Source organism: Prionailurus viverrinus, chromosome A1, assembly GCF_022837055.1.
Source record: "Prionailurus viverrinus isolate Anna chromosome A1, UM_Priviv_1.0, whole genome shotgun sequence".
Lineage (NCBI taxonomy): Eukaryota > Metazoa > Chordata > Mammalia > Carnivora > Felidae > Prionailurus > Prionailurus viverrinus.
In genome coordinates this window covers 110031191-110047658 of record NC_062561.1, presented here as the reverse complement: position 1 = coordinate 110047658, position 16468 = coordinate 110031191, and the positions used below count along the sequence as shown (strand labels likewise).

The 16468-nt window shown below is 37.4% G+C and overlaps 1 protein-coding gene across 4 annotated transcripts in view; it reads right to left on the bottom strand.

The window, feature by feature from the left end:
* RAD50 (RAD50 double strand break repair protein) overlaps positions 1–16468 on the bottom strand; it is an 86441-nt gene that overhangs the window by 43336 nt on the left and 26637 nt on the right. For all 4 annotated transcript variants that reach the window (XR_007150379.1, XM_047850149.1, XM_047850155.1 and 1 more), the window contains 8 exons: positions 12746–12874; positions 12129–12294; positions 9825–10018; positions 8100–8306; positions 7010–7192; positions 5618–5775; positions 2335–2510; positions 1366–1603 (listed from right to left, as the gene is read on the bottom strand). Coding sequence is in view for 3 of the 4 variants with exons in the window: in XM_047850149.1 (XP_047706105.1) it covers positions 1366–1603; positions 2335–2510; positions 5618–5775; positions 7010–7192; positions 8100–8306; positions 9825–10018; positions 12129–12294; positions 12746–12874 (1451 nt within the window). In the remaining variant the exon portion in view is untranslated. The remainder of the gene's footprint in view (positions 1–1365; positions 1604–2334; positions 2511–5617; positions 5776–7009; positions 7193–8099; positions 8307–9824; positions 10019–12128; positions 12295–12745; positions 12875–16468) is intronic.

Below are 16468 nucleotides of genomic sequence, written 5' to 3'. Positions count from 1 at the left end.
GAGAGAGAGAGAATCCCAAGCAGGCTCCAGGATGTCAGCACAGACCCTGACACAGGGCTCAATTCCATGAAATGCGAAACCACGACCTGAGCGAAAACTAAGAGTCAGATACTTAACTGAGTTGTTCTCACTCTTATCCATTCAATATATTAACATGAGATTAATTTCTTAAAACACATTTTTCATAAATCCCTAAAGATGACTCCCTATGACCTATCAGAGGGAGTTGTAACTAGGTCTGAACATAATGTAGCCCTATCTTCCTAACTTTTGGAAATCTATCTCCCCACATGATTCTTCCAACTCTAGATCACCTTTCTATTGCAGCACAGGTATGCTCCTCTCCCCTTCACACACTGTCCTCATTTCTCTTTCCACTTTTCTTCTGTTAATAGAGTTGAACCAACTTCCCTATGCTTTATATTCCCCTCCCATCTCGTTCTCAAAATCTTATTCTCATTCTATAGTCCACTGGCTTCTCTCTTAACTAATGTATTTGTCTGAACCAATTAAGTACTTTATTAAGCCCTGCTTTCTAAATATTCAATTCTGAGAGCTTATCTACTTAGAGCATCAGCTCCTTAGAGACTATGTCATATTGGTCTCTGTGACCAGCTGCATGCTTTATATTGTGGGAGACAACAAGATATCATCACAGACTTTCTGACTTGATCTGATTTATAAAGAGACCATCATTTGAATTTCTTGAGTGAGGGAAAATAAACAATACAAATCACTATGATTCATTCTTTTTGAAAGTGGGAAAGACATAAAAATATAGTTTAAAATTTCTTTTGGGGGAGTTTTCTAAGACTTTAATTCTTTTGCTAGGTTTAGAAAGTACCATACTAGCAAACAATTCAAAATCTGTCAAAATTTCTGTTCCTAAGCCAAGTCTCAGGAATTAAATAAACATACACACAAAACAAAAAAAAGTTAAGATTATATCTACCCTGTGAGTAGTTTAAGAAGTTTGCTCACCTTTAAACAAAACAGTTATTTTTTCTTATCACATAAATAACATGAAAGGGGACATACTGGCTGAGAATCCTGACTTGAATTTTTACTCATTCAACACATTACTCAACACCTAAAATATGGCCAGGGACTGGATGGGTACCTTTTTTTTTTTTTAATGTTTGTTTATTTTTGAGACAGAGAGAGAGAGACAGAGAGAATCCCAAGCAGGCTCTGCACTGTCAACATACAGCCCGATGCAAGGCTCAAACTCGTGAAATGTGAAATCATGACCTGAGCTGAAATCAACAGTCAAGTGCTTAACTGACTAAGCCAACCAGACACCCCTGGATGAGTAACTTTTACGGTGCTGTTACATGTACAGTAATGGTAAACCCATATTCTCACCTCATGGGGACAAGTCCCAGCATTTCATCACGCCGTTTTTCTTTTTTCTTTAGTTCCAATTCTGTTGACTTGAGTTTATCTGGAGCAAGCCGCAGCTTAGACTGTAAATCACTGATGACTTCCTGTAATTCAGCTTCTGTCTGAAAAACCCTCTGACAGACAGGGCAACATGACTGGTTTTCATCCGTTAGCTGAGTAATGAACTGGGAGTAAACTGCCGTGGCTCCAGCCAGCATGGCTATTTTAAGAAAATAAATATTATTACCAGTGAGAGGAATATAAAATATAGTTTTGTCATGATGGTTATAATCCTATGATTATTCTTCCTTTATAAACATATTATAGAAATAAAAATTCTCTGATATTTACATAATCTTTGAAAGGACACAATACATTCAGATTTGTATTAATTACTTTCTGGTAACACACAAAAACTGTAACAAAATTTTAGAGCATATTATGTGCCAGAAACTGTTCTAAGAGCTTTATACTAATAATCTCATTTACTCTTCCCTCAAGCCCTAAATGGTAGGTAATTATGTCCTCAGATGATAAGTCTGAAGTAAAAGAAAGATTTGATAATTTGCCCAAAGTCACACAGCCATCAAGTTGTAGAATCAGGACTAAAGCCATTTGGCTCCAGAACCAAGTTTTTAAATCTCTCATCCTTAACAGTTACCTGTGAGTGAAAATTCAAAAGTGTCAAAGTACCTCAATATTATAAAGAAGGTAACTTAGGGCACCTGGGTGGTTCAATCGGTTGAGTGTCCGACTTCAGCTCGAGTCATGATCTCATGGTTCCTAAGTTTGAGCTTCGCAACAGGTTCTTTGTGGTCAGTGCAGAGCCTGCTTTGGATCCTCTGTCGTTCCCTCTCCCTGTCTCTCCCAATAATATTTTTTTCTCTCCGAATATTTTTTCTCTCAAAAATAAACATACATATAAAAAAGTAAAAAAAGAAGGTAACTTACCTCGTTGTTTTGAGGATTTTTCAATTTCTTCCTTAAGTCTGTCTAAATCACTTTCAAAATCCTGGCTACCACAAACATCAAACAGCTTGTCTTCATAACTGGACAACTGCTCTTCTTTCCTTTTTAGTTCATTATTTAAATGATTTTTATTTTGCTCAGCTGAAGCTAGTTCTTTGCTAAAAATAAGAACAAATATAGATTACAATTTTAAAACATGAGAAATCAGTTTGAAAAGTTTGAGTAGGTAGGTAGGACCCTTTCACAATAGCACTTCCCTTCTCTCCTATAAGAACTTCTCCTTCATCCCTTCGTGTTGCTGTCATCTACTTAGGTCTCATCATCCATTCTCTCTCATTCATGGAAGATTTCGCTCACTAGTACAATTTATCTCCATTCCTCCTTTTTTTTTAATGTTTATTTTTGAGAGAGAAAGAGAGACAGAGTGTGAGCGGGGGAAGGGCAGAGAAATAGGGAGACACAGAATCCAAAGTAGGCTCCAGGCCCCAAGCTGTCAGCACAGAGCCCAACACGGGCTATGAGATCATGACCTAGGCCTAAGTTGGATGCTTAACCAACTGAGCCACCCAGGCACCCCTCCATTCCAACTCTTAAATATCATCCTAGCCAACCTCCATACTGACAAAGATCAGGGTTTTTCACTTTGCAGGTTATGATGCACTAGGCAAGGCATGTAATCAATATAATGCATTATATTCAGCCTATCTTAAAAAATGAAACAATAAAATATATTGGAGCAGAATGAACATAGTTAGGACATGTACTATTTTGAGAAATTTGTTTCAGATGAGTGTGTATGAATGCATGTATGCTGTATCTTGATACTTCCCATTTTGAGACACAGTAAAAATCTGGAAAAATAAAAGTAACTAATACAGATGATGCTTTGATCATCCTAGTCACTGAGCAATGCTCATCAACACCACTATCTTAGCACCAAACACCGTTGGCCACTTCCTTGAAAGTCTATTTTCTCAAGGCATCAAGAACAAGAACCACTCCTGTTTGGCTTTCACCCCAGCTCTCCTAATTCTAGTTTCCTTTACTTGCTCTTCTTCATTGCTTACCAACAGTAAATGCTGCTGTTTCTGAGGCATCAGACCATAACCTTTTCTCTTCTCTTTGCATAAACCCCTTTAAAGTGATATTGCCTATACTAATGACTTCAATTATTCCTTACAAAGCAACAATTTCCAATCTCTTGAACTTCAAACTCCAGTATCTCCCTAAGAGATATTTCCACAACAAGCACAAATTAAACATGGTCAAAGCCAAATCCACTATCTTCCTCAAAAATCTGTAAGGAATTTTTGACTCTTATCCAACCACCACTCAAAGTGACATTAGAAAAAAGTGATCACTTTTTCTTTATTGTAGTAAAAAGCACACATAAAAACTACCATCTTAACCTTTTAAGTGCACAATACAGTGTTAACTATACACACATTATTGTGCAACCTATCTCTAAAACTTTTACATCTTGTAAAACTGAAACTGTGTAACCACTGAACAACAATTCCTCTTTCCCTCTTCCCCCATTTCCTGGCAACACCATTATACTTTCTGTTTTTAAGAGTTTGACTATTTGGGTAGGTCTTTTAAGTGGAATCATACAGTATTCGTTCTTTTGAAACTAAATTATTTCACTAAACATAATACCCTTCAAGGTTCATCCAAGTTGATGGATAAACTTTTTTTTTTTTTTTTTAAGTAAGTTTTGCACTCAACATGGGGCTTGAATTCACAACTTAGAGATCAAGAGTCACTCGCCTGACCAAATGAGTCAGCCAGGAGCCCAGGATTTCCTTCTTTTTCAAAGCTGAGTTAATATTGTTATACACAAACATATACCGAGTCTTTATCCATTCATCTGGCTACTGAGAATAATTCTATAATAAACGTGGATTTGCAAAAATCTCTTCAAGATATTTTCAATTCTTTTGAATATATACTCAGAAGTGGAACTGCTGGATCTGGTAATTCTGTTTTGAAGGACACCCATTTTCTATATCACCTGTATCATTTCACATTCTCACTAACAATGCACAAAGGTTCCAATTTCTCAGCATCCTCACCAACACGTGTTATTTTCTGTTTTTTGTTTTTTTTTTTTTTGGTAGTGGCCATCCTAACTGGTATGATGTGATATCTCACTGTGGCCTTGAGCTGCATTTCCCTGATGATTAGTGATACTGAACATTTTTTCATATGCTCACTGGCCATTTGAATATTGCCTCTGGAGAAATGTCTATTCAAGTCCTTTGCCCATTTAAAAAAAAATTTTTTTAAATGCTTATTTGTTTTTTGAGAGAGAGTGAAAATGAGAGCAGGGGAGGTGCAGAGAGAGAGGGAGGCATAGAATCTGAAGCAGGCTCCAGCTCTGAGCCGTCAGCATGGAGCTCAATGTGGAGCTTGAACTCACGAACTGCAATATCATCACTTGAGCTGAAGTCGGACACTTAACCAACTAAGCCACCCAGGTGCCCATGCTCATTTTTAAATCCAATTATCTGTTTTTGTGTTGTTAAATTATAGGAGTTCTTTACATATTCTAGATGATAAACCTTTACTAGATATATATATGGTTTGTAAATATTTTCTCCCATTCGGTCGGTTGACTTTTCCCACTATTGATTCCTTTGTGGTGTAGAAGTTTTTAACTTTGATGTAGTCCCATTTGTCTACTTTAAAAAAAAAAAAAAAGCACTTTGTTTATTGATTTTGACAGAGAGAGAGAAAGGGCGGGCATGAGCTCCGGAGGGGCAGAGAGAGGGAGAGAGAGAATCCCAAGCAGGCTCTACACTGTTAGCAGGGACCTGATGTGAGGCTCGATCTCATGAATCGGGAGATCAAGACCTGAGCTGAGATCAAGAATAGGACGCTTAACTGACTGAGCCACACAGGCCCCCATTTGTCTATTTTTGGTTTGTTTCCCTGTGCTTTTGGTATCAGGTCCAAGAAAATATTTGTCAATTTCAATATAATGAAGCTTTCCCCTATATTTTCTTCTAGAGGTTTTATAGTTTCAGGTGTCATTTTTAAAAAGGAGAATTTTAATCCTCTAAGTTCTGCAAACTTTCAAGGAACAAAAGGCCCAAATCAATGTCACCATTTTACTTGATTCATAAAATACAGTAGAACCAAAGTCAATTAACCCAAGACATACCATTTTATGACAATAAATGACAAGACATTAAAACAATAAAAAAATAAAAGCATGAAATAAGAGATCTGTATTACATTTCTACAAGTTGCAAATACTTACTTCAATTTGGCAAGTCTGTCCCTGGTCTGATTAATTTCTTTTGATTTACTATGAAGCCAGTCTTCAAGCTGCTTTTTGTTGGGAAAATACCCTAACAATGAAGTTAATTCATCACTGTGTCGAGATTTTATTTTTCTGATTTGTTCATCTTTGTCAGACTATAGAAAAACAAATTTTTTTTTAATGAAATCCAAGATCTCCACATTACATGAAGAACACAAATTTTAACTTAAAACTCCAAGCTCAAGAGTCACATGCTCTACCAACTGAGCCAGCTAGGTGCCCCTAAGAAAACAAATAAATTCTAGACTGATTAAAGTTCTAGGCTTAAAAAATAAAATGCTAAAAATGAAAGAATACAAAATTTTTAATTTTTTTTTAATGTTTTATTTACTTTTGAGAGAGAGAGAGAGAAAGAGAGAGGGAGAGAGAGAGAGAGAGAGAGAGAGCAAGCAGGGTAGGGATAGAGAAAGAGGGAGACAGAGACTCCAAACACAGGCTTCAGGCTCTGAGGTGTCAGCACAGAGCCTGAGGGGGGCTCGAACCCACCAACCGTGAGATCATGACCTGAGCCAAAGTCAGACGCTTAACCAACTGAGATACCCAGGCGCCCCTAGAATACAAAATTTCTTAAAGTCTTACAGTGGGGATTGCCTTCTGTGCATAAGAGAAAAAAGTAACAAGTCTGAAAACATGAAAATTAAACTTGTGTATGAGGGGCACCTGGGTGGCTTAGTCGGTTAAGTGTCTGACTTCGGATCAGGTCATGATATCACCGTTCAGAGTTCAAGCCCCATATCGGGCTCTGTGCTGACAGCTCAGAGCCTAGAGGCCTGTTTCGGATTCTGTATCTCTCCCTCTCTCTGCCCCTCCCCTGGTCATGGTGTCTCTCTCTCTCTCTCTCTCAAAAATAAATAAGCGTTAAAAAAAAAAAGAAAACTTCTGTATGAGATATGATAAAAATTAATAGCAATGTGGATGTGTATATATTCTTCTACATTAATTTTTATAATTACAAAAAAGTTTTTAAACTCCAAAGTGTATTGTATACAGTTTTGTTTTTTTTTTTAAATGCTTATTTATTTTTGAGACAATGCAAGAAACAGAGTGCAAGCAGTGGAGGGACAGGAAGAGGGAGACACAGAATCTGAAGCGGGCTCCAGGCTATGAGCTGTCAGCCCAGAGCCCGACACAGGGTTCGAACTCAAGAACCATGAGATCATGACCTGAGCCGAAGTCAGATGCTTAACCGACTTGAGCCACTCAGGTGCCCTGATTTTACAGAGTATTAAGCTCACTTAACTCCTAAAATATAATGCCAGTATGAACTAAATATTCCACAGTTATTTCAAATACCAGAAAGTATAATCAGAACAAAAAGCAAGGTCATACTTTGTCTTTGGTCAGCATCTCCATCTGGGTACGTGTTGTCGTATGATGGTTTATCTGTTCCATCTCTTGGTCCAATTTACGCAGGGTCCGGTCTAGGTCTGCTTTCTCACTTTGAAGGCTTATTACTTCTGTTTTTAGAGCTTCTACATTGCTGTTTTTCTCAGCCTTGCTTAGCTCACGTTCCTTATCAAAAATTCAAACACACAAATTTATATATTCATGTTAAAACAATGACAAAATGATTGTTTGCTTTTATCCAACAAGAGAAAAAGCTTAAGAAATAAGATTTTTAAGGAAAATCTTATAAAGCTGCCTTACTATAATGGTAGAGAATTAGTAAATAAACCTGGAAGGTCAAAGAGGAAAAAAACTGAGAATTTACTGTAAAACTGAGAAAAATACATCTAAGTATATAGTTTAGTGATTCTTCTGACGGGTGATTCCCCATCACATGGCAATATTGTGACAAACTGCTAAATTGACAGAAATGTATGCAAATAGCAATGTTTACTTAAATTATCAAGATGGAATCTGAGAGGGAGAATTGCCAAACTTTACAATGCCTACTTTGGTGGCAGAGACGTGAAGCAAGGGGACAGATTACAAATGAAGAAGAAAATTTGGAAATTCATAAAAAAGAAGAGATGAGCTAAGAAAATTTTTACCATATAAAAAGTGATAACATGGCAAAAATCATAGAAAATCTACAGTGTGTGGAACCTAGAGGGAAAATACTTTTAACTTAGGTAAGTGGTTCTTAACCAAAGTACTCTTAAGAATCACCTGGCTTTGAGTGGACCTTCCATTCTCCACCCTAAAGATTTTGATTAGGAATGTCTAAGCATAAGTGTTTTTAAAAAGATTCCTAGGTGATTCTAATTTTCAATCCACCCAGTGCCAGAATCAAAGAGTTGGTGTAATTATAATACTCATATTTTTAAATTTTATATGAGATTCCTAAACAAGGTGGACATTTTTATTGAAATGCCAGTATCTTAGGATTAGCAGTAGATAAAATACTTCAGAATGCAAGATTCTAAATGTCCTATCTACACCTTAAAATTATTAGATTACTCAAATAATGTCTTACAGCTTTTGAGAGCTCCTGGTCCAGTTCAAGAATCCTGTCCGAAGATCCTTCCAACTGCTGTAATTCATACTTCACATTTCTCAGCTCATTCTGCTTCTTACTTAGGATTTCTGATTTTAGCTCAATTATTCTTCCCAGTCCAGTTTTCTTATCCCTTATCTCATCTATCTGTTTTTGTTTCAGAGTCTCTTTTTCTGCAAAGTCATTCTAAATACACATGAGGAAAACGAGCATTAATAATTTTTTCACTGAACTTATTAAGTTTCTTGAACGCAAAATTAATAGATGCACACTAAAGAAAATTTAAAAAGTACAAAAAAAATGTAATGACCATCATTTTGAGATAATCATTATTAGTTATGAGCAAACTTTTTTTATGATTACCTTTGAAAAGAACTTTTGGAAGATACTGTATGACCTCACTTATGTTATTGTCTAAAAACAAACTCAACAAACAAAAACCAAACTCAAAAAAAGAGATCAGATTTGGGGCCACTAGAGGTAGAGGGTGGGAAGAGGGAGAATTAGAGCAAGGTGGTCAAAAGGTACAGATTTCCAGTTATACGTAAATACTAGGGATGTAAGGTACACCATGATGACCACAGCTAACACTGCCATATGGTATAAAGGAAAGTTGTTAAGGGAGGAGATCCTAGAAGTTCTCATCACAAAGAAAATTTTTTTTCCCTTTCTTTTCTTTTACCTATATAATGAAATGGTTATTAGCTGAGCCTACTGTGGTAACCATTTCACAATATATGTAAATCCGGCCATATGCCTTAAACTTCTACAATGATATGTGTTCATTATTTCTCAAAATAATGAGGGGAAAAAAAGAAAAAAAATTTACTTAAAATCAAAATAGGGGCATCTGGGTGGCTCAGTTGGTTAAGCATCCAACTTCGGTGCAGGTCATAATCTCATGGTTCCTGAGCTCAAACCCCACACTGGGCTCTGTGCTGGCATAGGGTCTGCTTAGGATTCTGTCTTCCTGTCTCTCTGCTCCTCCCCTGCTCATAGTCACTCACAAAAGAAACTTTAAAAAATAAATAAAACTTAAAATATAAGTCTGTATCTTCTTCATATTTTTATCCTTATGAACTTCAGAAAAGTTGCTTCCATAAAGGTGTTTTCTATCTCCTACAGATTTTATTCTAACACTAATTAAAATATAAGACAAAACGGGGGCACTTGGGTGGCTCAGTTGGTTAAGTGTCCAACTTTGGCTCAGGTCATGATCTTGCGGTTCATGAGTTAGAGCTCCACATCAGGCTCTGTACTGACAGCTGGAAGCCTGGAGCCAGCTTCCGAGTCTGTGTCTTCTTTCCTCTCTGCCCCTCCCCTGCTCACACTCTGTCTCTCTGTCTCTCTCTCTCTCAAAAATAAACAAACATTAAAAAAAAAAAAAAAAAGACAAAATGAGGTCCATCCAAAAATTAACACAATTTTTAAAAGCTATTTCTTTCTTTTCTTTTAAGTTTATTTATTTATTTTGAGAGAGAGAAAGTACACAGGCAAGGTAGGGGCAGAAAGAGGGAGAATCCCAAGCAGTCTCTGGTGACAGCATGGAGCAGGACAGAAATGGGGCTCAATCACACAAATTGTGAGATTACGAACTGAGCCGAAACCAAAGGTCAGACACTCAATGGGGTGAGCTACTTAGGTGCCCCTAAAACATTTTAATTAGAGAATCTCATACAAACAAAAGAATATAACAATATTTACCATCATTTGGTTGGCAATTTCTGTTTCCTTCTCTTGTCTCTCTCTCACAAGTTTGTGAAAATTTTTAATATGTCTTTCACTGAATGGTCCACGCTCAAAGCCATCCAATTCTAGCTGTGTTGCTAAAGACTGAATTAATGAATCTCTAGCTCGGATGTGTTCTTGATGGCGATCTGCTTGTAGCTGTAGACGACCTTTAAAAAACACAACCATAATAATTCTTTCATCAACTGATTTTTAAAAAATTAAAATAAGTGTATATTCATATTGCAGTTATAAAAAAAAAACAGCAGAATGTCTTATATCCTTTGCTCAGTTCCCTCCATTAGTAACCATGGTAATGTGACGTAATAAAAGAAACACATATTTAGGGGCACCTAGGAGGTTCAGTTGGTTAAGTCTCTGATTTCGGCTCAAGTCATGATCTCACAGTTTGTGGGTTCAAGCCCTATACTGGGCACTACGCTGACAGCTCAGAGCCTGGAGCCTGCTTCAGATTGTGTGTTTCCCTTTCTTTCCCTCTGTACTTTCCCTGCTTGTGCTCTCTCTCTCTCTCTCTCAAAAGTAAATAAACATTTAAAAAAAAATATATATATATATAAAGAAATACATATTTGGTCTTTGTCCCTGGTTCCTGGCACAAAGCACGCAAAATTTTTAGAATTTCTAGTGATACAGGTGAAAGAAGCATCTTTTGTTATTCATTTCAAATCCTATTCAGCCGTATCTCAGTTTATTCTAATAAAGTGACTTTTAGAGGAGCTGGTTGTCAAAGGAACCTACTATGTAATTAGAGAGTAGGAACTTTCAGTACCCCCATCCCCAACTCTGGAGAGCAGCTTAAGATGGAGTTGAATCACCAATGACTAAAATGATTTATTCAACCATGTCTACGTAATGGAATTTCCATTAAAACCCTCAACGACAGCATGCAGAGAGCTTTCAGGTTGGCGAACACATCAAGGTGCCTGTTCATGTGTGAGTGCTGCACACAGAGAGGGCATGTAAGCTGAAGGCCCCTTCCCCAGACCCTGCCCTATGCACCTCTTCCATTTGATTGTTCCTGAGTGGTATCCTTTAGAATGAACTGGTAATACTGTTTCCCTAAGTTCTATGAATCATTATAGCAAATTATTAGACCTCAGAAAGGGGTTGTGGGGACCCCTAATTTATAGTCAACTGATCAGAATTATATGTGACAGGCAACTTGGGACTTGCAACTGGAATCTGAGTTAGGGAGGCAGTCTTTTGGGACTTCTTGGGGAATGCCCTAACTCTAATTAGTGTGAGAATGTAATCTTATCCACTGAGAAGCGGGAGAATTGCTTGATGTGGAAAAACCCATACAACTGGTGTCAGAACTGTTGTGAGTAGAAAAACAATGTTTTCTTTAGTAATATTTTGCAATACTACAGTACAATTTCACAGTCAGGATAATGACACTGATACAATCCGTCAGATTTATTCAGATTTCCCCAGTGTTACTTTTGTCTGTTTGTGTGTATTAAGTTCTATATAATTAACTGCATAAGTTCACACATCCACCAAGACAGTGAACATAATGAACAGCTCCAATACCACAATAGTACCTCTTGTGCTTTTATAACCATAACCATACTAACCTTTCTCCTGTCCCTTCTCCTACTCAGTAACCCTGGCAACCACTAATCTGTCCTCTACTTGTAAAATGTTGACATTTTGGGGCACCTGGGTGGCTCAGTAGGTTACATGACTGACTCCTAATTTCAGCTCAGGTCATGATCTCCCAGTCATGGGATCAAGTCCTGCACTGGGCTCCACACTGAGGGTACAGCCTGTTTGGGATTCTCTCTCCCTCTCTCTCTCTGCCCCTACCCTGCTCACACGTTCTCTCTCTCTCCCTCAAAATAAATAAACTTAAAAAAAATAATAATAGGAGTGCTTAGGTGGCTCAGCCAGTTAAGTGTCCAGCTCTTGATCTCAGCTCAGGTCATGATCTCATGGTTCGTGGGATCAAGCTCCATGTTGGGCTCTGTGCTGACAGTGTGGAGCCTGCTTGAGATTCTCCCTTCTCCCTCTCTCTGCCCCTCCCCTACTTGCTCTGTCTCTCAAAATAAATAAAAAAAATTAAAAAAATAAAAATAAAAATAAAAATAAAAAATTGACATTTCAAAAATTATATAAATGTTATATAGTAACATACTGTATATAATCTTTTGAGATTGGCTTTTTTCACTTAGCATAATTTCCTGGAGATTCATTATTCATACAGAAAGTGTTTAATATTATAACAGGAAAAGAGACCAGGTTAACATTTTGTCCTACCCTGTTCAATAAGCAGTTCTGATTTTTCCTGATTGAGAAGTCTTGATTCTTTATTTAACTTTTCCAGGTCACGCTGACAGTCTATCAGTCTCCTTTCTTTCTCCCTCACTGTTCTCTGGTGATTGTGATATAAATCATTTAGTTGCTCATCAGTCCCTTGAAAAACCTGTATAGAATAAAAATAAAGAGCTTTAATGAGTAAATATATGAAGTTATCATTCTGAGGTACAAAATATGAACTAAACTTCAATACCCTTTAAAAAAATTTCTTTTAATTTTGGGGGAGGGGAGAGAGTACGCACAAGCTGGGGAGCAGCAGAGAGAGAGAGGGAGACACAGAAACAGAAGCAAGCTCCAGGCTTTGAGGTGTCAGCACAGTGCCCGATGTGGGGCTAGAACTCATGAACCGCAAGATTATGACCTGAGCCAAAGTTGGATGCTTAACAGACTGAGCCACCCAGGCACCTGCTCAATGTCCTTCTTTTTAACATATACATGGAAATAACACAAACAACAAGATTTGTGTTTTTTCTGAGATATGACTGAAACAATGGATTCAAATGAGGTTCATTAAATAATCTCAAAATTTTGGAGAACAAAATTCTACCACCACAAACCTTTTCCATTTTCTGTTCCAGTTCACTATTATCTTTTTCCATCTGCTTCTTTCGGCTATCCAAGGCTTTAATTTCATTGTCAAGTCTCATTATTTTAGAAAGATTTTGTTCAATTTCTTTTAGACGATTCTGAAAATAAATACATAAATTTCACTAGTTTATAATGCAAATGAATGAAAAGAAGTTAAGATGTCCTGGGCTAGATACTTAGTAAAAGTGATCTATCTCATTTAATGCTAGCAAGGCTATAAATTATAGGAGGCACAGAGAAACTGAGAAGCAGAGACATTAAGTAACTTGTCCAACTCCTCACAGCTAGGAAAAAACAAAACAAAACAAAACAAAACTAATAAACTGCTTTGCCCTCAACATGTCCCAGAGAAGTCACTGGGTAGAGTCACATTATGTAAAGTACATTATAAAAACTTAATCTTTAAAAGGCTAACGATTTAATTTATTTAAAAAATAAACAGAATTAGTGAGTGGACTAGAAACTCACAGTGAGTTACCAGTGCATTGTGAATCTGAAGGCCAAACTTACATGGAAAACTATGCTTTGATTTAAAGTCTATTCAAGCACAGAAAAAATGTGAACAAGTTAAGTGTGATAAATGATCTCCTTGGCCTGCTTCCAAGGACAGCTGGTTGCCTAATCTCCTAGAAATAGGTGAAACCAGGCTCTGCTGGGGATATTCTTCTAATGTTTGTCTCTACAAATCCAAGGATGACCTATTCCTCTTCTAAGATATTCTTAAAACCTAATTTATTAAACTAACGTTAACATTAGAGTGCTGAGATATCAACTTGAAGCTTTCACTGTTGCACCTAAATGCACCCTCAACTTTAATATTAGTCATTTAATAAAATTACAGTAGTATCTTATCTTGTGATTTGTAGATTAATGAGTAGCATGTAACCACCATAAAAAACAGGAACTTTGTTCACTAATGTATCCCCCCACAAGAAATTGATGTTCTCTATGTTAGCTAAATGGAAGAATGAGTAATTTTACCAATAATTCATAGCTATCACTGAATGAATGACTACTATATTGAAGACATTGTACAAGATGCTGCTATCCATTCACTCTAACTCTTGTGAGAGTACTTGCTAAGTAGGAGACTTGAAGGACTCCATGTGCACGAAGGCACATACTTAATGATGGGAGGTTAAGACTGGAGGCAGGGTGGGATAATAGTTAACACTGTAGGCTCTGGGTGCTGGAAGAAGGAAAAACTCAACCTTACCTTGTACTACATTCAAAAATTAACCTGAAATGGAACATAAATGTAAGAACTCAAACTACAAAACTTCAAGAAGAAAACACTGTAGAAAATCTGTGCAATTTGGGGTCAAAGATTTCCTAAACAGGAAACAAAAACAAACTGTAAGAAAAAATTTGATAAACTGAACTTCATCAAAATCAAAAACTGCTGTCCTTGGAAAAGCAGTTAATAAAATATTTGCAAAACACATGTATGATAAGGGCTTGCATCCAGAATAAAAAGAACTCTCACAGCCAAGTAAGACAAAAATCCCATTCAAAATAGGCAAAATATCGAATAGACACTTGTCCAAAGATGCTCAGATGGCAAATCAACACTTAAAAGGACACTTAACATCCATAAACATGAGAAAAGTGCAAAATAAAACCATAATGAAAAAAAAAAAACCACTCAAGATACTAGCATTCATCTACTATAAAGGCTAAAATAAAAAAGACTGACCTATCTAAATTACACTTCAATAAATTCAACTTAAAACAAAAAGTATGGGCTTAGGATTCAGAGAGGTTTGGACTCTAACCCTGGTTCCACACCATGGTTGCAATGTGAACACCTGTGCCACAGTTTTCTTGCCTATAAAACCTCACAGGATTACTATGGAGTTCACATAATGCATTTTAAAACACCCTGTTCAGTGACTGGACCATTCATTATCACTTATGAAAAAAATTTTGTGTTCAGAAAATATCTTTTGAGCAGCAACAAAAAGAACAGGATTGATTCTTAAAAGCAATGGATATTAACATCTCAGCTATGGTACTCCACTCAGAAACTTCTCAGCTTCTATTATGGCCTCTTGGTGGCATTATCTGGGTTTGGACCTATTGTGACAACTCTAGGTAGCTTCATTCCTTAAATCCAGCCAGTCCACCAGATCCTGGCGAGGCTCAAACTCACATACTGTAAGATCATGACCTGAGCCAAGATCAAGAGTTGGATGCTTAACTAACTGCACCACCCAGGCACCCCAAGGAAGTCCAATTTATCTATTTTTTCTTTCCTCACTGTGCTACAGCCACCACCTTTTAGCTCCTAAAGAACCTATGTTTTCAAATGTACCATTTACATAACTCTTCAAATTACTCATTTGAGATCCTCCCTATCTTCTAAAATAGTTTCCTTGTTTTTCTAAGTAGATTTTAAGTTCTTTAAAAGCAAAGTCCAAGTTTTTGGCTTCATTATCCCCCAAAATACCTGGCACAGTGCTACACACAAAACAATATTCACTAAATAATGCATTAATATTAGTGGGCACCAGGACAGAACAAAACCAAAGTTTTTCTAATTTATAATTCAAAGATCTATACCAGGAGTTTGGAAGATGGTGATGGAGTACAAAGTACAGAGACACAGTTTGGGAGAGTGACAGACTGTGACCCCCAGGGTGGGGAGGGAGCTGCAACTGCAGAGAAGGGGGATAGAGAGACTAACACACAGGTAAGCACAAGCAGAAAATAAATCCCCATAGCAATAGGCTTGAAAAGCTAGAGGGCTTGAATTTCCTGAGTTCTTACAACCAGCAGGGCTTAAAGCCTGGAGTTTTTTTTGTTTGTTTTTTTTAATTTTTATTTATTTTTTTAAATTACATCCAAGTTAGTTAGCATATAGTACAAAAATGTTTCAGGAATAGATTCCTTAATGCCCCTTACTCTTTAGCCCATCCCCTTCCATAACCCCTCCAGTAACCTTCTGTTTATTCTCCATATTTAAAAGTCTCTTATGTTTTTGTCCCCCCTCCCTGTTTTTTATTATTTTTGCCTTCCTTCCCTTACGTTCATCTATTTTCTTTCTTAAGGTCCCCGTATGAGTGAAGTCAAATGATATTTGTCTTGTTCTGACTGACTAGTTTCGCTTAGCGTAATACCCTCTAGTTCCATCCATGTAGTTGCAAATGACAAGATTTCATTCTTTTTGATTGCTGAGTAATGCTCCATTGTATGTGTGTATATATACACACACACACACACACATCTTCTTTATCCATTCATCTGCTGATGGACATTTGGGCTCTTTCCATACTTTGGCTCTTGTTGATAAAGCCTGGAGTTTTAAAAGTCAGAGTGTTTGGCTCCGATAGAGCTCAGAGGGTACTGGGGCTGCTTGGGAGAAAATGCAGGGCAAACAGCCCGCTGAAATACAGTATGGAAACAGCGATCTGAGGAGCACCTGGGGCAAAGAGTGGGGTTAGTTGCTCATCTTGGAGCATGTCTTAGAGAGGCAATGTTCGTGCAGAGACCCCTCCGGGAACCAGCCCAGCCGTGACACTGCTACCTAACTTGCTTACACCAAGCCCCAACCCTCCACACCCCAGTGAAACTGCCGCTCCCAGTCACGCTTGCCTCAGTCCTAGTGCAATGGGCCCCCTCCCCAAGAAGACTGGCCCAAACCCCCGCTAACAGCAGATCTCCGGACCTGGAAGTTTTTCAGAGCCTCAGTC